The 22,986-nt window shown below is 48.5% G+C and overlaps 3 protein-coding genes and 5 non-coding genes across 9 annotated transcripts in view; 6 read left to right on the top strand and 2 right to left on the bottom strand.

The window, feature by feature from the left end:
• Positions 1–2,003: 2,003 nt before the first annotated feature.
• On the top strand, positions 2,004–4,746 carry RPS8 (ribosomal protein S8). Its single transcript, XM_077752084.1, has 6 exons — positions 2,004–2,092; positions 2,491–2,597; positions 3,073–3,172; positions 3,566–3,741; positions 3,973–4,102; positions 4,586–4,746. The coding sequence occupies exons 1-6, from the start codon at positions 2,089–2,091 to the stop codon at positions 4,693–4,695; spliced, it is 627 nt and encodes a 208-aa protein (XP_077608210.1). The 5' UTR covers positions 2,004–2,088; the 3' UTR covers positions 4,696–4,746.
• On the top strand, positions 2,325–2,404 carry LOC144221673 (small nucleolar RNA SNORD55/SNORD39). Its single transcript, XR_013332133.1, has one exon. It is a non-coding gene; the product is annotated as a small nucleolar RNA SNORD55/SNORD39 (small nucleolar RNA).
• On the top strand, positions 2,886–2,989 carry LOC144221676 (small nucleolar RNA SNORD46). Its single transcript, XR_013332136.1, has one exon. It is a non-coding gene; the product is annotated as a small nucleolar RNA SNORD46 (small nucleolar RNA).
• LOC144221675 (small nucleolar RNA SNORD38) lies at positions 3,801–3,869 on the top strand. The gene has a single exon (XR_013332135.1). It is a non-coding gene; the product is annotated as a small nucleolar RNA SNORD38 (small nucleolar RNA).
• On the top strand, positions 4,395–4,463 carry LOC144221674 (small nucleolar RNA SNORD38). The gene has a single exon (XR_013332134.1). It is a non-coding gene; the product is annotated as a small nucleolar RNA SNORD38 (small nucleolar RNA).
• Positions 4,747–6,651: 1,905 nt separating the features above from the next.
• On the bottom strand, positions 6,652–6,758 carry LOC144221667 (U6 spliceosomal RNA). Its single transcript, XR_013332131.1, has one exon. It is a non-coding gene; the product is annotated as a U6 spliceosomal RNA (small nuclear RNA).
• Positions 6,759–8,970: 2,212 nt separating this feature from the next.
• On the bottom strand, positions 8,971–12,387 carry BEST4 (bestrophin 4). Its single transcript, XM_077752202.1, has 9 exons — positions 12,236–12,387; positions 12,056–12,150; positions 11,234–11,467; positions 10,901–11,055; positions 10,373–10,450; positions 9,884–10,081; positions 9,680–9,760; positions 9,419–9,573; positions 8,971–9,244 (listed from the first exon to the last, which is right to left on the bottom strand). Exons 1-9 carry the CDS (start codon positions 12,385–12,387, stop codon positions 8,971–8,973), a joined length of 1,422 nt encoding a protein of 473 aa, XP_077608328.1.
• Positions 12,388–22,670: 10,283 nt separating this feature from the next.
• PLK3 (polo like kinase 3) overlaps positions 22,671–22,986 on the top strand; it is a 4,949-nt gene continuing 4,633 nt past the window's right edge. Inside the window, exon 1 of one of the 2 annotated variants that reach the window (XM_077752085.1) lies at positions 22,671–22,978. In XM_077752085.1, coding sequence (XP_077608211.1) covers positions 22,769–22,978 — 210 coding nt within the window. In that variant the 5' untranslated portion in view covers positions 22,671–22,768. The remainder of the gene's footprint in view (positions 22,979–22,986) is intronic. The other variant, XM_077752086.1, reaches the window with a different exon arrangement.

Here is a 22,986-nt window from a genome sequence, read left to right on the forward strand (position 1 = left end):
AAGTGGTGAGAGTTAATGTCCTTGTCTTGTTCCTGTACATTAAGTATGATTCTATCTATGGGTTTTTATAGATGATCTTTATCAGGTGGAAGAAGTTCAATTCTATTTCTAATTTAAACGTTTTTATCCTGAAAGGTATTCGATTTTGTCAAACGTTTTTTTCTGTGTTTTGAAGTGACCATATGTTTTTTCCCATTTATTTCTTTATATATTTTTAAATGTATTTATTTATTTTGAGAGAGAGAGCTCACGCACCTGCAGGTGTACACAAGTCAGGGAGGGTCAGAGAGAAGGAGAGACAGAATCCCAAGGAGCTGTGTCAGCTGTGCTGACAACTCAGAGCCTGGAGCCTGCTTCAGATTCTGTCTCCCTCTCTCTCTGCCCCTCAGAAATATACATTAAAAAATATTTATTTTTTTAATGTTTGTTTAGAGAGAGAGAGAGAAAGCACAAGCTGGGGAGGGGCAGAGAGAAAGGGAGAGAATGCCAAAGGCACCCCTAAGGATTTTATTTTTAAGTAATCTCTATACCCAGAGGTATACTTACAACCCTGAGATCATAAACCACAGGCTCCTTTGAGCCATCCAGGTACCCTTCTCTTTCCCAGTAAAGTCATACTTCTTGAAATAATTGTTTACATACACTGTTACCTTTTTTTTTTTAATTTCCCATTCTGTTTCAAGTTTTTGCCAATTTCCCTGCACAGAAACTGCTCTTGCCAATATTACCAAAGGTTTTCAAGTTACTAAATCCAAGAATCCCTTTTTAGACCTTCACTAACCCTCACGGAAGCATCAGACCATGATATACTGTGCTAGCTTTCTTCTGTCACTCTAATTGCTCCTTGTCTCCTCTGCCAGTTTTTCTTTACCTGGCCTTAAAGGTTCATATTCCTCAAGCCTTGGACCTAGAACATTTTCCTGTATTTCTTTATGCTGAGGGTTGGCACGTTACTGTACGCTGATTGAGTCCAGACACCAAGAATGGTTGTTACATTTTTAAATGTTTGTAAAAAATCAAAAGCCTAGTGGTTCACGAGAGATGACTCTCAGTATCATAAGTTTTGAAACACTGCCACACATTCGTTTACTACTGTCTAGGACTACTCTCACACCACTCTAGCGAAGTCAAGTAGTTGTGACACAGACTCTCTCTCTCACAAGCGTCAAGTATTTATTTAGTACATTTTACAAGAAAAGTCTGCTTTATGCTCTCTCCCTAGATGTTCATTCTGGAAACTTTAATTACCATTTGCACAGTAATGATTCCCAAAGTAGTATCTTCTGTCCACATCTCTTCTATAAGGATGACCTGAACATCCAGCTGCCTGTCATTCCCACTTAGATGTCACCAACGTCTCAAAATGAACATGTCCAGAACCGCTCCGACCTTACTTTACCCCATCTCAGTAAAAGGCACCGATTTTCATCCAACTGGTCAAGTAAGGAGTTAGGAATCCCTGACACACCTCCCTTTCCCTAACCCTCCTCCTACCCCACCCCCGTCCAATCTATCACCCAACCTTTCAAAATCAAACCCAAATCCACCGCTCATTTCCATCTTGCCTTCCACCCTTTTCCAACGCAGTCGCTCCCTGCTTCTAAAACGAGTCTTTTGGGGCGCCTGGGTGGCTCAGTCGGTTGAGCGGCCGACTGCGGCTCAGGTCACGATCTCAGGGTTCGTAGGTTCGAGCCCCGCGTCGGACTCTGCTGACAGCTAACTCAGAGCCTGGTGCCTGTTTCGGATTCTGTGTCTCCCTCTCTGACCCTCCCCTGCTCATGCTGTGTCTCTCTCAGAAATAAATTTAAAAAAATTTTTTTAATAAATAAAACGAGTCTTTTTGAAACGTAAAGCCAGGTGACTCGCCCTCGGGTGTACCCTAAAGCCTTCAACCTCTAGAGAGCGGCAGCAAGGGCACGTCCAGCCCTCCCCACGAATCCTACTGTCGCAGAACGTCAGTAACGTCGCACTCAGACTCCCGGATCCTCACAGCGGCGCGCAGAAACCACGTTAAAGGGGCGGGACTGCGTTTTACAAACCGGACCGTGAGGCTTTGCGTTTTCTCTTTCGCAGCCAGCGCCGAGAGCGATGGGTGAGTCTTGCTCAGCTTTGGGGCCGGGGGAGGGGGATGAACTCGATCCGGCGCCATCCTGCCTCGCAGTCAAGTCAGGAGTGCGGGCGCTTCGACCCCTAGCACCGAGCGGCCACGAGGAGTATGGTGCTTCGGTTCTGGCCGCCGAGGTCCCCTCCGTGGGCTGTAGGGACTTGGGGCTGCGGGCAGCACCAACATGGCTGCCGCGGGAAGGAGCCCGGGCTGGGCCGCATGTGGATGATGACACCTTGATAATGCTGTAAACTCCCGAGTGCGCAGTGGGGGAGCCAACCTTGGAGAGCTGAGCGTGCGGCCCGCCCGGCGCGGGAGTTTGGGACTCGCGAGGTGCCGGCCCGAGCCCTAGTGGCTAAAGCTTCCGTCCCCGCTCCCGCATGTAGGCATCTCTCGGGACAACTGGCACAAGCGCCGCAAGACTGGGGGCAAGAGAAAGCCCTACCACAAGAAGCGGAAGTATGAGCTGGGACGCCCCGCTGCCAACACTAAGGTGCGTGCCGGGCCTTCGCGTCCCCCGAGTCTCCAGCGTGATCCGGTCTCAGCTTGTGGTTGATCTTTGCAGGGCCCTGTGATTTGTTTCGGCCACTGGGCAGTCTCGCCTTTACCTGATGTTTGAGACTAAAGAGATTGCGTGGAGACAGATGTTGTGTACTAGGACTTAATTAAAGGGTTCCTGGAGGGAGTGGGCTCCTCGAATGATAGTCAGAAACCTAGTATTTTTTTTGTTGCATAGAGACTTAGTTTTCAGTGTTTGGAATTAGGTTTTTCCTCTGGAGGTAACTAGAGTGATGAGAATGTATCCTTAGGCGTGGTTGTGGCCGTCTTGGTCACCTGTGTGCCACTTGCCGATGCTAGGACTTGTCATAGTTACACTGACTGTGTTGCCTCCATCCAGCCTAGGTTCCCTTTACTCTCTTGTCTTGCTCTCTTGGATAACCTAGTTCCTGTCTCTTTGTGTTTTCCAGATTGGCCCCCGCCGTATACACACAGTCCGGGTTCGGGGAGGCAATAAGAAGTACCGTGCCTTGAGGCTGGACGTGGGGAACTTCTCCTGGGGCTCTGAATGTGAGTGAGGCCCTCCAGGAGTGAATGGGAACTCAACACCTAAAACTTGCTAGGCTTCAGTGGGTGTTTTTAACAGGAAGTCTTTGGCCTCCAACCAAGATACCGAAGTTTCTCTTTGAAAGATCTTAAGGTTGTGGTAGCTGAAGAATTCTCTCCATCCTGTTTGGTCTCTTAACTCCTATAGCCTCAGGGATTGGGGCTGAATCTAGACTTTGTGTATGTGTGGGTTGCCAGCCATCTCTGGAAAGGTGGCTTTGTGGAAGGTGAGCCGACACCTCATGGCTGGGTAACGACTTAGAGTTCCCTTTTCCTCAGGCACTGTGGGGAGGATGTACAGGGAACAGCAAAGCCAGTTGTTTACAGGACTTGATTCTGAATTTCTCCTGTGAGCAGGTTGTACGCGCAAAACAAGGATTATTGATGTTGTCTACAATGCATCCAATAATGAACTGGTCCGCACCAAGACCTTGGTGAAGAACTGCATTGTGCTCATTGACAGCACACCATACCGGCAGTGGTACGAGTCCCACTATGCACTGCCCCTGGGCCGCAAGAAGGGGGCCAAACTGGTGCGTTTTTGGGGTACCAACTTTTCTGTGGGAGGGGGGAGGCCAGCCTCATTGCAGCCTTCCTATGATGAAAACTGTCCAGTTCTGCTACTGAAGGGAAAGAGATGAAAGCTTTTAGTGCTGAGGAAGGCAGCAGGGATTGGGGTGTACAGGACCCAAAGCTATGAAGGTGTTCTTCCCTGAGCCAGGGCTTGGGATGCTCCAGCTAAGTCATCTATCTCCTTTATTCAGACTCCCGAGGAGGAAGAGATTCTAAACAAAAAGCGATCGAAGAAAATTCAGAAGAAATACGACGAAAGGAAAAAGAATGCCAAAATCAGCAGCCTTCTGGAGGAGCAGTTCCAGCAGGGAAAGCTGCTTGGTGAGAGAGCTGTTGCCTTGGAGGAGGGGGTATCAAGATAACAGTATATCCTCTGCATTTTATTCTTGCCTCTTTTGTTTTTACCGGCCAGTCTGTGGTAGAGGCTTCACCTGGAGAGTTGAATGATAACAGCATATAGGCACAACTCAGAACATCTGGTCATCCCATTAGCATGAAGTTCAAATGGGAAATCGTGGGCAGGGGTCTGTAGGCCTGTGCTTGCCCTTTGCCTCTAATTCCCAGAAGTATTTTGAAGTCCATGCACATGCAGGCTGAGGGTGCTGAGGGGCTGTCTCAGTGATGAAAACTTTGTCCAGTTCTGCTACTGACTTTAAGTGACGATAAAGTATATCTGAGGAGACACTGGGCTTCATGCCTGCCCCCCCAGGATACCTGAGCCAATCCCATGGACTTTTAAGGTGATGCCTAGATTTGGATAGGGCCACATTGTCATTTTGCTAATGAATGCGTTCTCTATTGCAGCATGCATCGCTTCAAGACCAGGCCAGTGTGGCCGAGCAGATGGCTATGTGCTGGAAGGCAAGGAGCTAGAGTTCTATCTAAGGAAAATCAAAGCCCGGAAAGGCAAATAGATCTTCCTCCTTTCTTCGGTCATGTAATAAAGGTGTTTATTCTGCCCTGAATTTATGTGTGAAAATCTGATTGCTTGGGAAACTAGAGTACCCCAGCTCACCCTCCCTGAAGGCCAAGCTAATTTGTGGGCTGTGTCTATAACGGGCAGCATTTTTCACCCCAAAAGCTAGTGTTCAGTGGGGGTATGGCATGCAGGCCAAGCAAATACTGTATGAGGGAGGTATCCCAGCACTGGGCCCCCAGTATTACAATTGTGTTGACCATGACTGGTACATGAGGCCATGCTGCCTTGTAAATCTGGCTCCTTTAGAGATTTTATGAGCCTTGGTCTTAAGCTTTTAGCTTGGAAGTTTTCAGCCTGGGTTTGTGGATAGCCTAGAAACCTTGAAATTGTATTCCAAATTTCTGCAATGTTGAGGAAGTTGAACATGTTTACGTATCTGTATCCTTCAGTATTTAATGTCTTTCTGAAGTTGGTTTTCTCTTAAACCCTCATCCCTTCCCCTCTTCCTAAAGTATGCAAGATAACCAGTGGTTTCTGCATTGCTAAATCTGCAAAGTTCAGCTATCTCCAGCTTGGCTACATTGTCTATTGTCAGTACTAAATGTGGTTTATGATGCATCTTTCCTTTCGTTTATTTTGAGAGAGCAGAGGAGGGGCAGAGAGAATCCCAAGGAGGCTCCATGACTGACTCAGTGCTCCATCTCATGACCAAGATCATCACCTGATCCTATATCAAGAGTTGGGCACTCAAGCCACCCAGACACCTCATACGATGGATTTTTCTAACTTTAACCCAGACGTACTTAACACCTGTACTTGGATAGCATAATTGGAGTCTCAATGGTGAACGTGTTAAAAATGTATAGCATTTTTTAGCTTTTCCTTTTCAAATAGTTTCTCAGCTATTTGATTACAGCAAATAGTTGTCTTTATACAGCTGCTTAAATCAAAATCTTGGGTCATTCTGACCCTTATATTTATGTCTAATATCCCTAGATCTTGGATCTTAACACCTTAACACTATCTACCTTCCAGTCACCTTTTTGCAAGTAGCACTCAATGCTGCTTTTCCCCCCAATACAATCCTAGAAATGGTGATCATTTTTAAAGATCAGGTTTTTGGGGCATCTGTATGTCTCAGTTGGTTAAGTATCTGACTCTTGGTTTCAGCTCAGGTCATGATCCTGTAGCTTCATGGGTTCAATCTGGGTCTGTGCTGGCAGTGCAGACCCTGCTTGGGACTCTGCCCCTCACCCACTCATGTTACCTCTGTGTCTCAAAATAAACTTTTTAAAATCTAGGTTTTTGGGGGTACCTGGGTTTCTCAGTTCGTGAGATAAGCCATAGGTAGGGCTCTGGGCAGAACTGGCTTAGGATTCTCAATCTGCTGCTCCCTTGCACATGGCAGTGTCTTAAACTTTTTTTTATTTCTTTTGAGAAAGCCTTATGAGCAGGGGAGGGGCAGAGACAGCATCCCAAACAGGTTCTGCTGACAGCTCAACTTGGAGCCTGCTTCAGATTCTGTTGTGTCTCTCTCTGCCCCTCTCCTGTATACACTCTGTCTCTCAAAAATAAACATTAAAAATACAGATTTTTGACAGGACAACTAACCATCTCCAAATACAAGGGAGGGGCAGAGAGAGGGAGACAATCCAAAGGAGGCTCCATCCAGGCTCTGAGCTGTCAGCATAGAGCCTGATACGGGGCTTGAACTTAAACCGTGAGATCGTGACCTGAGCTGATGTCAGACACTTAACCAACTGAGTCACCCAGGCATTCCAACCTGGTCCCTTTTTCTATAGTGCATATGATCCTGCCTCACTGAGTAAATCTATATGTATGTTCACTTGCTATTCCTTTTGTTGGGAACATTTTCTTTCAAATACCCACACGGCTTACTCTCCAGGTCTTAGACCCTAGTTTTTTTCCTCTCTGATCACAGTTTTCTTTTTTTAATATGTAGCGCTTCACGAATTTGCTTGTCATCCTTGCGCAGGGGCCATGCTAATCTTCTCTGTATCATTCCAATTTTAGTGTATGTGCTGCCGAAGCGAGGACTGATCACAATTTTTTAAATTAGTCCCTTCAGTGCTGTATCTTTTCCTCCTTTTTCTCCTTATCCCTTAGTTGGGGATAAATTTTGCTAATTTTTCTTTTTTGTCCTGTTAGAATTTAATTCCGGGGAACAGGTATGTTTGTTTCCTGCTGTGTCTCCAGTACCTGGAAGTGCAGGACAACATAGCAAGCACTCAAATGTGCTAAATTAATTTTTAAAAAATCAAGATTTTATCGAACTTAATGGAAAGTATAAGTATGTAAACTTTTAAGAGCTAAAGAAGTGAACATCAATTGGTTCATTAGCTTGGCTAAATTGTAGGCTTTGTGAAGAGACCATAGGGAAAAGATGGCAACCACCACTTTTGAGTACAAAAACTTAAAAGACACACAAATCAACCCAACCTTCTAAAACCTTATCATTGGCTCTGGGGAGGCTTTTGCCCCCACCTTTCCATCCAATGATTCTCAATGTAACACCTTAATTTTAGCTATTGACTGAGCGGTATGGGTCAGCAAAGCCACTTATTTCCTAATTTGAGCTCCACAAGACTATGTCTCCCCTTCACTTCTAATTTATGAATAGAATCTGTTTTTCAAAGAGTCTTGGATCCATGTAGTATTCATGTTCCATACCAGATCTAATGAATCAGTATCCATAAGCTTCTAGCTTCACCCTCCCCAAGCCAGCCATCCTACCTTCTCCCACCAAAGTAGACGCATTCCCGGCCCTGACACTGGCCCCGCCATCTTCCAGGGTCCGCCCCTAAATGCTCTGGCTCAGGGCACACAGATGAACTTCAGGTGAACATTCTTGCTCTGAGCTAGGCTACCAATTAACCCTGTGAAAAACTTTAAATAACCTTGAGTGAATGGCTATCCTGGGGGTGCTATTGTCTCCATAAGTTTGGAGACCTAGGCTTAGGTATCTACCCATGGTCACCCAGCAAGAAAGTAGCAAAGCCAGCATTATCTAGTCAACAGTGCCAGAGCCTGCACCCAACCTCTATACTCTTGTTTCTTCCCTCCTCTGACTTCGTCCTCTGTCATTCTTTGATCTTAAGATTCAGTTTTGGCATTCACCAATTTCTTTAATGGAGGCTGAACTTACAGGCCAGTAATCTTAGAGGAGCTAAGTTCAGGCAACTCCAATCTAGTGTTCTGTGAGTCTGGTCTCCCCGCCACCCCAGCACTGTAGGCCCACCACGGAGATGGACCTGCAGCTTTCGCCCCAGCTTTCATCCCTTACATCGTCTCTTATGTTGGTTAGTGGGCACAGAGAAGGGTCCAAATGCCCAAGGTCTAGGCTGGGTGTGGTGTTAAGACTGCCTTCACATCTCTTGAGTTTAATCAGCCTCCAGTACAGATTCCCAAGCCCTTCCAAATCATCTTTATCCCACTGCACAGCAAGCCAACACAGTTTTAAACAACCATAATTGCACAAGTAATGATTATATTCTCGTAAACAAAGAATATAAAGCAAAAGTCCCCCAGCACACACACTTCGATCCTTCTATAAGATTATCAGCCTCTTGAATGCTGAGGACAAACTGAGAGCTGATGGGGGTGGGGGAGAGGGAAAAGGGGGTTGATGGGCATGGAGGAGGGCACTTGTGAGGATGATCACTGGGTGTTATATGGAAACCAACTTGACAATAAACTTTTAAAAAATGTTTCTAAAGTAAGATTACCAGGATAAGACATACTCTCAAAATCTTTTTTATACAAATTGTGATGTTTGGACCAGCAACAGCACCTGGAAACTTAGTAGAAATGCAAATTCTTGGGTTCCATCCCAGATCTAATGAATCAGAAACGCTGGAAGGGAAACCCATAACTACTCTGAACAAGCTCTTCAGTGACTCTGATGCTCCCTCAAATTTGAGAACGAGCCCAGCTCCCCATTGCCCAGGAAATTAACAATGCACCTGGGTTCTTGTCTTCTAGGCCTCACTCATGTAAGCTTCTAGCTTCACCCTCCCCAAGCCAGCCATCCTACCTTCTCCCGCCAAAGTGGACACATTCCCGTCCCTGACACTAGCCCCGCCGTCTTCCAAGGTCCGCCCCTAAATGCTCGGGCTCAGGGCACACAGCAAGTGTTCTAATGGCGTCCGAGGGCACGACCAGCCCGTTTGGAGGGCAGTGGGGGGCGGAAAGCGAGTAGAGGCAGGCTTGGGGGAGGTAGGTAAGAGGGCTCGGGCCCGGCGGCCTTTGCTCAGGGCTCCCCAGCCTCGTCCCCTGACCCCACCGACGCCTCCTCAATGCGATCCGCGGCCTCGGGGTCGCCGCCCTCCTCCGCTCGGAAGCGCAGCAGATGAGGGGTCCGAGGGACTCCGCGCGCGCGGCCGAAGGTCCGGAGGCTGATGGCAGGCGAGGGTGCTCCTGCGGCAAACAAGTGGCCGAGCAACGGGGTCTGCGCGGCGGGCAGCGGCCTAGCAGACCCTGGGGACGTGTCCACCTGCACGTTCTGCTCGGGGTCGTCGCTCACGCTGCGGGGGGGGAAGGAGGTCTGAGCGGTCATGGCGCTGAGCCGCCCCGGGGCTGACTCTCCCGAGGCGTCGGGAAACCGGAAGGACCGATCCATTGTCGCCCCAGAGTGGGGGCGCAGACCTGGGGCCCGCGTGCCGGGTCAAGCCCTGCCTCCGCTAGCGCGGGCCACTCACCGAAGGTTGAAGGTGGAACCCAGGAAAGAAGGCCTCAGAGCCTCGGCTGCGGTGGCCACCGTATAAGGCGGCTGCGCTGAGTCTTCATCCCAGTACAGGTCCTTCTCAGCGGGAGGCAGGTTCTGGTACATGTCGTCTACGGAGAGCAGGGACACCTGAGGCAGGTAGCAAGTCATAAGGATCCTCCTGTCCTCTCCACACCTCAGGCGGAGAGGTGGCAAGGAGAAGAGCACAGGGAGTTGCCCCCAGGCCCGTGTGCACCTGTAAGTTGCGGTCTATGAGCTGGTTAGTCTCAAAGTCATCATCGTCCTCCCCAAAGGGGTTGATAATCTGTTCCGCCACCTGCAGGTTTGTAAGGCAGTGTTTTCAGGGCTCAGAGCCCCATTCTCCATCCCCAAAGTTGAGGTGGGCCCTGAGCCCACATCTCTTACTGAACAAGCTGGTTTGAACACCCTATGTGCCCACCTTGAGCCAGCCAGCATAGAAGAAGAACTGCAGCAGAGTGGTGAGAGGCACATACATGTCCAGGTCCCCCAGAGTAGATGCTGGCTCCTGTCCTGGCTCTAACAGCTCCCGAGGTTTGGCAGTCCCTGCCTCTGGCTCCACAAACTGGCGGCCAACCAGGGAGAGGGCAAAGTAGGAGTATACTGCTATGGTCACCACCTGGAGAAGGAAGCCTGGATGAATGAGACAGGGAAAAATACCCTCCCTGCCCCTTAGGGCCAGTGAGAGACTCTGACAAGGAAGTAAAATGTGTAGCAAGGTGTGACAGCATCAGAGGGGATGGGGTTGTATTAGTGGGGATCCGGGAATGCTTTGAGGACGAGCCCTTGATTGTTCAGTGTCTCACTGCACTGAACTGCCCCAGGGCAGGTGCCATCTCTAATTCTCAGTTTCACACACAGCACAGGACATGCAGTAGGCACTGGAACTGGGGAGGTGAAAGGCAGTTACTTGGGTATAGACGAGAGGTATGCTGATCCAGTCATAGTGGAATAGCATGCTGCACTTGGCCCGGTACTTGTTCAGCTCCTGGTGGAAAAGCAGGAAGAGGAAGTCAGTGGAGGTGAGGAAGGAAGAATGGGGAAAGAACTGGGAGCCCAACACAAACTAGGCCTAGAGACCCACTTGGCTGTCGGAGGTATTACCATGTGGGAGTGCCTGTGATGGGAAGCAGTTTAGCAAAGTAGTTGCAAGCATAGACCGTGGACCCAGAATGTATGAGTCCCACCTCCACTAACTAGCTGTGTGATTTGGGCAAGTTTCTTTTCCACTCTGTGCCTTAGTTTTCTCACCTTTGCAAGAGGGTGGCAATAATGTCTCAAGGGTTGTTGTGATGGTTAACGAGTTATATATGTACAGTGCTTCCAACAGTGTGGGGTACAAAGTTGACACCATCTAAGTGCTCATTACTAAAATTATTGTTCTGGTTTGCAAATCTAGTAGGAGGAGGACAAATGGGCCTGGTGTGAGCAGACTCACTTCCAGGAGCAGGCAGAGAGTAATGTCGTCACGGATTCTCCCATCCCTCCTGGCCTGGGCTGCCAGGTTAGTAAACCAGACACATGGGATCCAGTACTTGTTGAAGTCGGATTTCAGGCTCTCAAACTTTTTCCTCTCTTCCTGGGACATGAAACCTGAGGAGATAAAGTGAGTGGGGCCCAGACTTATCCCCTGTGCCTAAGACTTACCCCTTGGGGGTCAGACCTCTCCTCCTAGGAGACCCATGTTCAGGCCCTGGCCGGGACCACACCAGGGCTCCCCAGTGAGGCACCTGCATTGGCCCAGCCGAGCCCCAGGTGCACCTGTCCTCACCTGCATCCACCACGTGCTCCATAGTGGGGAAGCGCTTGAGCACGCGGGTGCTGACCGAGCGCAGCACCAGCACAGATGCCAGGTTGGCATAGCGGATGAGGGTACGGCGCAGCAGGCGGCCACGCTGGTCTACGCCGTGCACGCTGGCCGAGATGACGCACATCAGCTGGTCTGGCAGTGGAATACTTGTATACTGGGCCCACCAGCGGTTCACCACCAGGGTCACGTAGAAACCTTGTCAGCCACCCCGGGAAGTGGGGACAGGAAGGGAGATGGAGCATCTGGGAGTTAGCATGCCCTGCCCCCCAGCCAGAGAGCCTGGTCTAGGCTAGGTTGAACTGAAGCAGGGGGAAGGACACATTTGGCTCCAGTGCCCTGTCTTGCTGTCAGGGGAAATGCCTCTTCCTAAAGCCTCTTCCTTGCTGAGCCAGGCCCAGAGGATGGAGAGGTGCAAAGAAGTGGTGGCAGAGAAGTGGTGGCTCAAGGCCACTTGTAATAGTTAACTCTGAGCCCTGCTTCCCATGAAGGTGGGAAGGGGAGGTCACTTCTCTGCAGCTCCCCTCCAGTACCCAGAGTGGGATTTTGAAGCCTGCACGTGTTGTGTCCCTTGTTTGTGGAGTGAGGGTCCAGCAAATGATAGGCAGGGTCTAGTCCTCTGGAAATCTTGGACTCAGGACACAACTCCCATGTCTGCTGAGCCTGCTCTGCTTGACCTCTAGGCTGTGCTTTTGGGGTAATTCTGACTTTCAGTGCTATCAACTCAAGCCAAAGGTCAGGGAAGATGGTAAGAAGGCTACCAGGGAGAACTAGAGGGAGACTTACCCAGTACAAACGATAAGGGGATGAGATCTGCAGAACGATTACAGTATCGGGCCACCTGAGCATATACATGCCTCTGCTCCTGGGTCAGCAGCAACCTGAGTAAGGTCAGTTGTAAGACTGGGTTAGAGGGAAGTGGGCAGCCTAGTCCCCCACAGGCCAGCCCTGACACCTCACCCTCACCGATAGGTGATGCTGAGCAGAGCATACAGGGCGATGAAGAGGAGGAACTCTTTGTAGAGGAGCTTGTAGATGCTTCCCCTCCAACGGAGAAGCAAACCAGAGAAGCCTCCGAAGCGAGCCTCTGCCACTTTGAGGGTGTATGAAACCGTCATGGTGCTGGGGGCCTGAGCAGGAGGGCACAAGAGCTGCCCCCAGAGTGTCCCTCTTTCCCAGGAAACCTTCCCCTTAGCTTGCCTTCTTATCACCAAGCTTAGTTCCCCAGGCAACCTCCCTTCAACTCTGGTCACATACACCCAACCTTCACCCTGTGTCAGTAGTCATGGGGGAGTAAGGTGCAGAGCAGACAAAGCACATCCCCATCCTCTCCAGAACTCAGTGGTACATGGGTCAAGCCAGGATGGATGGGCCTAGGGGAGCTGAAATCTATAACCTCTCTTGCAAGAGACTCCCCCAAGATCCTCTTCCACTTGCAGGGCTAAAAGTAACCAGATCATAAACTGCTAAGGACAGGAGATCCAACTCTAGCCTAGACCCACAACTACCCCTTGGGGTCTTGTTGATAGCTGGTCTCCCAAGGCCCAGGGTACTATCACCNCACACCTGCCTACCTGCTCTGAGCAGCAGCATGTGTTGAGGAAGGAGAACTGGGCTAGCCCTCACACGAAACACACTTAAATATCTACTGGGCCCATAAAGCTTAACTGGACTGAGGTTATCATTGATGGATTGAGGCTGTCACCCAGCCTCTCCTGGTCCTGGGAACTAGATTTGTCTCCCTACTCCTGTGGGGCTGGGTTGGCCTTTGGGTGGCAGAAATGCCATCTGCACTGACCTCCAGCACACACAAATAACACCAGGTCCTTGAAACCAGGATGACAGGGATTACTGTCCCACGCTCCAGGTGAGAAGACAGATGCATGATGATCAATTGTTATAACAGCTGCTGATCACAGAGCACTGACTGACAGGCACTGTGCCAAAGGCACTACTATATCATCCTCTCGTGAAATCCTCATCACAACCCCATGAGGCAGGACACATCCCCATTTATAGATGAGGCTCCAAGAGGTAAATGTTTTGCCCAAGGTCATATAGCTGGGATGCATTGGAGGCAGGATTCAAAGCCTGAGTTGATGGACTTTGTTGAGCTTAAAAATAAAACATTCAGTTATTTTATCAGCAAAATGGGTTTATTAAAAAAAATGGAGGATTTGCAATTCAGGGCATGCAAGTTATAGCAAAACATAGGCAAGTCTAAAAAACAAAGGAAAGGAATGTTATTTTATAGAGAAAAAGGAGGATGTTGAGAGGGGCTACTTTGAATAAAAGTACATTGGAGGCTGGTGATTTTTTCTTATTGGCGGAGTTGTGGCAACTTCTTACTGGCTGGGCTGTTGCTATTCAAGGACAAAGTCTTTCTTCCTCTTGCAGGGGTAGTAAAGGAGGTTCTGTCTCATTGGTATGCTTCTTCCTGTTGGGGTGTGCAATTGAGGACAAACTGGTAGGGTGTGAGAACTACTCCTCTCTGGCCTACAGACTATTTTATTTTATTTTTATTTTATTTTATTTTTGAAGGGGAGAGGGGCAGAGGAAGAAGGAGAGAGGGAATCTAAAGCAGGCTCCATGCCCAGTATGGAGTCCATTGGGGCTCAATCTCATGACTATGATAGCATGACCTGAAGCGAAATCAAGAGTCAGATGCTTGGGGTACCTGAGTGGCTCAGTTGGTTGAGCTTCCACCTTGGGCTCAGGTCATGATCTTGCGGTTTGTGAGTTTAAACCCTATATCAGGCTCACTGCTGTCAATGCAGAGTCCATTTCAGATCCTCTGTCCCCCTCTCTCTGCCCCTCCCCTGCTTATATTCTCTCAAAATAAACACTAAAAAAGAGAGAGAGAGAGAGAGAGAGATGCTTAATTGACTGAGCCACCCAGGCACCCCAGACTCTATTGTAATGATGTTTCTTTTATTCAGTTTCACAACTTCAAACCCTAGAAGTAGGCTCAACTGGGCCTAAAAACAAGGGCTTGACCCCAGGGACCACAGTCCTGTGCACTGGCCACAGTGCCAGCTTCTAGTCCAGGCTCTGGGAAGCTTGGCTTGCCCATCTCCCATCCCTATTCCACAGAGTTGACAGAGCAACAGGTCTGGGACTCAGGCCTAGGGATGCAGACCTCCCTTAGCCCTATGTCCAGCATCTTGGCTCCTAAGGGTACCTAGCATCCTGAGTGGCCATTTCTACTTCTAGGCCTCAATTTCTTTATCTGTTAAACAAAGGAATTAATATTTGAGGCATCAGCTCAATTAACCACCCAGTGCTGAGGTCATCCATAAAAACCCAGGAGTGGTGGTCCCATTTCTGACCTGTATTGAGAAGTTCCTTTCATGGGGCGCCTGGGTGGCTTAGTCGGTTAAGCGTCCGGCTTTCGCTTAGGTCATGATCTCGCAGTTCGTGGGTTCGAGCCCCGCGTTGGGCTCTGTGCTGACTGCCAGCTCAGAGCCTGGAGCCTATTTCAGAGTCTGTGTCTCCCTCTCTCTCTGACCCTCCCTTGCTCACGCTGTCTCTCTCTCTCCTCCTAGAAATAAATAAAACATTAAAAAAAAAAGAAGTTCCTTTCCTCACACTGGGAGCTGATTCTTGCTCACAAGTGTTTCCAAAAGAGAGGAAGTGTGGAGAGGTAGCTAGGAGCACAAGCTTGGGAGTCAGACAGACCTGGGTTTGAATTCTAGTTCTCTGTAGCCTTGTAAATTACCTAATCTCTCTGAACTTCCGTTTCCTCCTCTATAAAACAAGATCAATAACACCTTCCACACAGGGCAATTGGGATTATTCAAAGAAACAATATCCAGACACTGGAGCACTTTAGGCATGGAGCCTGGGCTGCTATTACCATGAAAAGCCAAATCTGTTCCCTGTGGTTCCACCTAATAGTCTTTTGTTGTGTCCCAGAACAGGCAATCCTTCAGAGATAAAGAAGCAGAGGCCTTTCCCCTGAAGCCCTGCCGGCCTGTCCCCAAGCCAAACAGTGCCAGGTCGAGGCTTTTAAGCTGGATATACAGGGCCTTCTGAGATGCCCCATCTCTGTTCCTGTGACCAGCCTCTGGCCTAGCTCCTTTTCACTGCTTGTGCAAGGTCCGGCTCAGAGCAGCCTCAGGGAAGCTTTCCATGATCTTCCCCAGGTCACTCCCCAACACCCTCTAGGTTTCCTCTCTCAGCAGCAAATCACACTGGGCTGTGTGACCTGTCTGCTGCTGGGATCATCTCCCTTCCAGCCTGTGTGGCCCTTCAGGACAAGATTGGGTTTTGGGTTTTGGGTTTTTTTTAATTTATTTTGAGAGAGAGAGAGAGAGAGAATGCAGGTGGGGGGAAGGGGCAGGGAGAGAGAGAGAGAGAGAGAGAGAGAATCCCAAGCAGGCTCCATGCTGTCAGCTTAGAGCCCAAATGGGGGCTCAGTCTCATAAACAGTGAGATCATGACCTGAGCCGAAATCAAGTCAGACAGTTAACTGACTGAGCCACCCAGGCACCCAAGGACAGGATTGTATCTGATTCATTTCGATAGAGCTGGGGAGTCCTTGAACCCAAGCAGGCTTTTCTTTTCTTTTCCTTTATTTATTTTTTTCATTTTTAACCTGAAAGACATCTGGCCCTCCTTACCCTTTTTCTGTGAGAACCTTCCTGGATGAACAAGGTCTGGAAACCTACTCATGGCTGGAAGAGTTATGTTCTCTTTCCAAGGCCTTGGTGAGCCAGGTTCTCGAGATGTCAATATGAGGAAAGAAGTGGACTCGGAGAGTGTGTGTATGTCCCAGAGATCTAGAATACTAAGGACCTTTCCCAGGGAAGGTGAGATACCAGCTCTGGGGCCTCAGCCATCATGGTCATGTATCCTGTCCCAAGCTCTGATCTATGGCTTTCCTAGAGCATTCTGGGCTGCATAACACTTAAAGAGTCTCGCATCTAGGCAGCCAGGCCCTGGGACTGAAGGAACTCAGGCTCCGAGGTCCTGGGAGTTTCTCTCTGCCAGTACACCTTTAGGGCATCCCAGGCTGCTTCATTTCAATCACTGCCTTTGTTTGCTACTGTGGCCCTTACATTCTGCCTGTGACCAACACTCAGGGTCACTGGGCTGTGAATTTCCCACAGAGCTATGGATAAAGGTACAGGACTAGAAGACTTGCTCCAGGAAGGGGCAGTCCTCAATCCCCACCCAGACCCTCCCTCCTAAGTCACCTTATCTCCCTTCCTGGCAGCTGACAAATCCCTTTGGTTTATGGTCCAGGAGAGGGAACCATTCCACTTGTAAATCATTCACCCCACCCTTCTTTATCATTCCTCTAGTTCTTGCCTTTTACTCTCTTCTGGTCCTAACCACCAGTGACCCTCTCCCCTCCTCACAGCCCAGAGTTGGATCTATGGCTTGACAGTTTACAGCATGGAGTTTGGAGCCAGACTGCCCAGATTTTCAAATCTGAACTCCACTGTGAACTACCTTTGTGACGCTGAGCAAGCTTTTTACCTTTCTATTTCCCCATGGGGAAATAGGGATGATAATAACTTTCTCATAGAGTTGTCAATATCAAATGAATTAATATTTACAAAGTGCTCAGAATAGCACATGGTAAGTATGAAACACTACTTTAGCTATCAGCATCTGTCTGGTTTGGCTTTTTCACATCTACCTCTGCGTCCGCCAAAGACACCTGTGATCTCTTTATTGCTGATTCCAACAGCCCCCTCTCAGTTCTAACCTTACTTGGCAGCTCTCATTCTTTTTTTTTTTTAATTTTAAATGTTGTATTTATTATTGAGACAGAGAGAAACAGAACATAAGCAGGGGAGGGTCAGAGAGAGAGGGAGACACCGAATCTGAAGCAGGCTCCAGGCTCTGAGCTGTCAGCACAGAGCCTGATGTGGGGCTCAAACTCACGAACCATGAGATCATGACCTGAACTGAAGTCGGCTGCTCAAGGGACTGAACCACCCAGGCCATCCCTATTATGAAACAAAGTATACAGATAGAATAGCCATCACCAGTGGTTTACATATACTCATTGTTGCTGAATGTTCACATTTGGCCTGTTGGCTTTGTCTCTTTTTGTCTGAAGCACTGACCCTGAGTGCATATTACAGTCCTTCTAGTTTTCCCAGGAGCCTGAGCTGAAGTCGGTCGCTTAACTGGCTGAGCCACCCAGGCACCCCTGGCAGCTCTCATTCTTTTTTTTTCTTTCTTTCTTTTTTTTTTAAACGTTTTTAATTTATTTCTAGGAGAGAGAGAGACACAGCGTGAGCAGGGGAGGGTCAGAAAGAGAGGGAGACACAGAATCTGAAACAGGCTCCAGGCTCTGAGCTGGCAGTCAGCACAGAGCCCGACGCGGGGCTCGAACCCACGAACCGCGAGATCATGACCTAAGCGAAAGTCGGAGGCTTAACCAACTAAGCCACCCAGGTGCCCCATGGCAGCTCTCATTCTTCAAAGACTCCTTGATCTCTTTGACATGACACTGTCAAGAGATTCTGACTCTAAGCTGCCAAGGGGGCCAGGAATGTGGGACATGTGCTCAACTAGGGGCAGAGGAGCCTGACAGAATCCTCTGGTGGATGAGGACCCAGAGAATTCAGAAAAACCTCAGTGTGGGCAGAGATTGTGAGATTCTTGGAGGAAGGAGAAAGAACATTAATAAGAAGGACATGGAGACATGGAGCAGTATAAGAGGAGGACAGGGGCAAGGACAGAGTACCAATGACCCCCAGAAAAGTCAGGCAGTGGTGACTAGTTAAGTCAGACATCTTGGATTCAGGTCTTAGTTCTACCCCTTGGTAGTTGTATGTGACCTTGAGTAACCAGCTTAACCCCTTGAGTCTCAGTTTCTTCATCTGGGAAATGGGGGTAATAATCACATGCACAACATAAGGCTACTGTGAGAAGTCAATAACATAAATGCTTAGCCCAGTGCCTGGTGCCCGGTAGGTGCATAAGATCCATTCATGGTAGCATATGTTACACCGAAGGAGGAGGCAGAAGAGACTTCCAGGCCCTTCAGTTACAACACCCAGCTGGCTTATGGAGGAGGGCTCAAAAACCTTGATAGCCTCCCAGGGAGAGAAGACAGTTAAGGGTTAACAGAATATGGCATCCAATATGCCATATTGAGTATTTTGAACTGTAGCTACATGCAAAACAGCAAATGCAGGGAGAGGCTTTCTCTGAACTCCCTTTATCTGCCTAAAGATGGATCTCTAAAAGGACTCAATGGACATAAATTCCCTTCCTGGGAGTTTCTTCTCATATCACAGGAGAGGAGACTAGAAGTCTATACCATATCCAGACAAACTTTGTCACAAATGATCGTATATCCCAAACATTCTTCTAAGAGTCCATTCAGCTTTTCTAGAAATCATTTACTCTTCCCTAAAAGGTCTATATTTCCCTTCTCCTTTCCCTATTAAGATGGTATTTAAGGGGCACCTGGGTAGCTCAGTTGCTTAGGCATACGACCTCGGTTCAGGCCATGATCTAACCATTCCTGAGTTCAAGCCTTACGTCAGGCTGTGTGCTGACAGCTCAGAGCCTGCACCCTGCTTTGGATTCTGTGTCTCCCTCTCTCTCTCTCTCTCTCTGCCCCTCTCCCACTTATGTTCTCTCTCAAAAGTAAAAAATTAATAAAAAATAAAAACATTTAAAAAAAGAAAGAGAGATGGTATTTAAGCCTGAATTCTAAGCAACATGAGAGAGTTACTCATTTTTCCCTGGGTATCTCTCATCCTCCCATGCATACATAAGTTATACATGTTAATAAACTTGTGTTGTTTTCTTTTGTTAACGTTTTGTTGGAGAGTTTCATCTGAAGACTAAGATGGATGGAGGTAAAGTTTTGACTCCTATATAAAGTCGTAACCCCAGCACCTTAGAATATGACTCTTTTGGAGACTGAACCTTTCAAGAAGCAAGCAGTTAAGTTAAAATGAGGGTGTTACCAAGGTGGGCCTCAATCTGATTTGAGAAGAAGAGATTAGGTGTTTTTATGAGAAGAAGAGATTAGGACACAGAAACAGATAACAGTAGATAAATGGGATTAAGAGCTATAAATTTTCAGTTATAAAGATGGAAATGAAAAGTATAGTATAGGGAAATAGCCAATATTACAATAATGTTGTATGGTGACACATGGTGACTACACTTACGGTGGTGAGCACTAAGTAATGTGTAGAATTGGCAAGTCCATGTGTTGTAAAGCTGAAACTAATATAACATGTATGTCAATTATACTTAAGTAAAAAAAAAAACAAAAGATTGGGGTGCCTGGCTGGTTCAGTCAATAGAGCATGTGACCGTTGATCTCAGGTTTGTGAGTTCAAGTTCCAATTGGGCATGAAACCTACTTAAAAAAAAGAAAGAGTATGGGAGTCAGAGGGAGAAGACTATCATCTACAAATTTTTTTAAAAATATTTTTATTTATTTCTAGGAGAGAGAGAGAGAGAGAGAGACAGCGTAAGTAGGGGAGGGTCAGAGAGAGAGGGAGACACAGACTCCGAAACAGGCTCCAGGCTCTGAGCTGGCAGTCAGCACAGAGCCCGACGCAGGGCTCGAATCCATGAACTGCGAGATCATGACCTAAGCGAAAGTCGGATGCTCAACTGACTAAGCCACCCAGGCGCCCCTATCATCTACAAATTAAGAGAGAGTCCTCAGAAGAAATTGTTAAAATTCAACTGGAGCACCTGTGTGGCTCAGTTGGTTAAGTGAACACCTCTTGATTTCAGCTCAGATTATGATTTCACGGTTCCTGGGATCAAGCCCTACCTTGGGCTCTGCACTCATAACAGAGTCTGCTTGGGATTCTCTCTCCCTCTCTCTCTGCCCACGCCCCAACCCTGTGCTCTCTCTCTCTCAAAATAAATAAAGATTAAAAAATAATAAAATTTTTAAAATTCAACTAAGTAAATTTGAAGATCTAATTGCCTTTATTAAACAAAACATGAATCAGGCAGCATCCCATCTAGGAAGTTGAGGGGTCTCTGAGGAGTTGTACAAAATGGAAAGGTTTTATAGGAAGCAGCATGGGGCAAGAAAGTTAGAAGCAAAAGAAAATAAAGGATTGTTTCCTGCAAGGTTACTTTCCCTTATGAGGAAGAGCAGGGGGTCTTATCATGCAGATCATGTCATCTTTCTTTGAAAGATGGAGAGGGTCCCGTGAAAGACTCATTGGCACCTATCAGAAAATTCCTGACAGGTTAAAATTTATATTTCTGGGGGAGATTTAAAGTGCAATTAGGTTAGGTACTAAGCCCTGGCTTAGTGGCTTGGCCTGGCCCAAGTAACACCATTTGAGGTCTGTGGTTTTCTTTTTAACAGAATCAACCTTGTCAATACCTTGAACTTGGACTTCCAGCCTCCAGAATTATGAGAAAATAAATTTCTATTGGTTAAGCCACCTAGTGTGTAGTATTTTGTTGTGGCAACCCTACCAAACTAATACAAAACCATTTTGCTTTATTTTCCAAATATAAAACTGCAAAATCAAATATGCCTTTTCAAACTATACATGCTTCAGTCCCATTTTCCTCATAGATCTGTCCTTCCTGGCCCACCACTGCCATCTTCCCACTGGAAAACTGTCAACTATAGGATAAAAACCAAACTCCTGAGTGTGGTATTTAAGGCCCACCCTTCATCTCTCACTCCCCCTCATTCATCTGAGTTACAAGAAATTCTCCACATTTCAGGCTGTCTGGTTTCTTCCATCAATGGCCATGAAGGGCAAGGGTAGAGAAGTTGGACTTTGTGGGCCTGATAAAGGGCTGGGTGGGCTGGTGACATGGAGGATGAAATGGAGATGACACTAAAGGCAAGGTGCTGTGGCAATAATCCAAACCAGAGACTGCAACTCGGATTAGGCTGTGAGGGGAAGATAAGAAATGGGTACTTTTCAGAGATCTTTATTTTGGGGGAGATAAAACCGACAGGAATTGGTGTACTCAATAAATATTTATTGAGTTCCCTGGCTACTCTTTCTAAAGCAAGCTCTTTGATTATTTTTCTGTTTCCTTACTTCATAACACTTTTCAAAGCCTGCGATTACCTTGTTGCCACACTTGCCTATTGTCTATTTTCATCAAGCAGAATGTAAACTAAATTAGGGCTGCAACCTTGACCAGTCTTATTCATCCAGTGCTTGGCATTAGCAGATGCTCTCAATAAATCTTTATGGATTGAATGGCTTAATAATTGACTGAATAGTACCGCGTGAGGGCAGAGAAGTGAGACGGACAAGCCCAGGAGAAGCCTGTGTAACTGGGACAAACACTCCAGAGGGGTTAAGACCCCACCTCTCTCTGACTCTGGCCCTGAAAAGGACAGGCATGAACTAGGGGTCTAGCAGCCCCGTTGGCCCCAGACCCACCTGCCCAATTGTCCATAGCTAGATTTGAGAAAATCCAATGCCCATTCTTTATTTTCTGGCCTCTGGCTGCGGACTCAAGGCAGTGGATGTTTTAAGGGAAAGAGAATAGGGGACCCCCACCAGAACTGGAGAACTGCCCCTCAAAAATGTGGAAGAGAAGGGAGCCTGGGTGGCTCAGTCAGTTAACATGGGACTTCGGCTCAGGTCATGATCTTACATTTCATGAGTTTGAGCCCCACATCAGGCTCTCTTCAGAGAGCCTTCGTATCCTGTCTCCCCCCCCCGCCCCCCGCTCTTCCCCAGCTTGTGCGCGTGCGCCCTCTCTCTCTCAAAAATAAACATTAAAAAAAAAAAAGAATGTGGAAGAGGGTTGTAGAAGATGCGGCCTGGCACATGGTAAAAACCTTGAATGCTGGTCTCTGACCCCAAAACTTGGCGTGGCAGTCTCCTACCTACCCACCCCTCCCCGTCCCAAGCCTGGCTCGGGAGTGTGCAATTCTTCCCAAGCCCTAAAGGGGGCAGCACCGGGCCGGGCCTGAGGCTCTGCCGGAGGGCAAGGGACCAGGGGAAGGGCTCACGCACTTAAAGGGGAGTTTTGGTGACTCGCTGGCGAAAGCGAGCGCCGCCCCTGCCTCTCCCTTACCCCCAGGATTACTTGTCCATCTAGTTGTCAGGCGGAGACTCCTGACACCCGGTCCCCTTCGGACTTCAGCATAAGCCCGAGAGATGGAGAAAGAAAGAGACCTCCATTAAAGGGACTCTCGGTCACCAGGGCGTGGGGCTAGGGGTACGGAGAATCGGCTGGTCACTACATACATGGGGCCTACCAGTAAAGTTGCGTCTTTAAGGCTTGGGTCTAGGAGGCTGGGCCTGGACTTGCGTCGGGTGAGAGGAGGAGCTTCTTGGTGACGTAAGGCCTGAGGAGGAGCGTGCCTTTTAGGTGACTCACCGCCTGGAAGGGGGCGGGCTCTTAATGACGAAACTCCGGGGAGGAGACAGGCGTTCATTGATAAAAACGCCGGGCTCCCTCGGGCGCGATCACAGCGTAACAAATCCTGGCCGTGCCACGCGCGGCCGGGGCTTGGCGGAACCGAAACAAGCCCGGCCGGCGCTACGACGCACCGCCTGCATGGAGCCCGCCGCCGGCTTCCTATCCCCGCGCCCCTTCCCGCGTGCTGCCGCCCCGCCCGCGCCCCCTGCCGGGCCCGGGCCGCCTGGGAATGCCTTGCCGGGACATGATCTGGAGATGCCGGCCGGACCACCGGCGCCGGACTCAGGGCGCCTCATCACGGACCCGCACAGCGGCCGTACCTACTTCAAAGGCCGCCTGTTGGGCAAGGTGAACTG

Source organism: Crocuta crocuta, unplaced genomic scaffold (genome assembly GCF_008692635.1).
Source record: "Crocuta crocuta isolate KB4526 unplaced genomic scaffold, BGI_CrCroc_1.0 scaffold367, whole genome shotgun sequence".
NCBI lineage: Eukaryota > Metazoa > Chordata > Mammalia > Carnivora > Hyaenidae > Crocuta > Crocuta crocuta.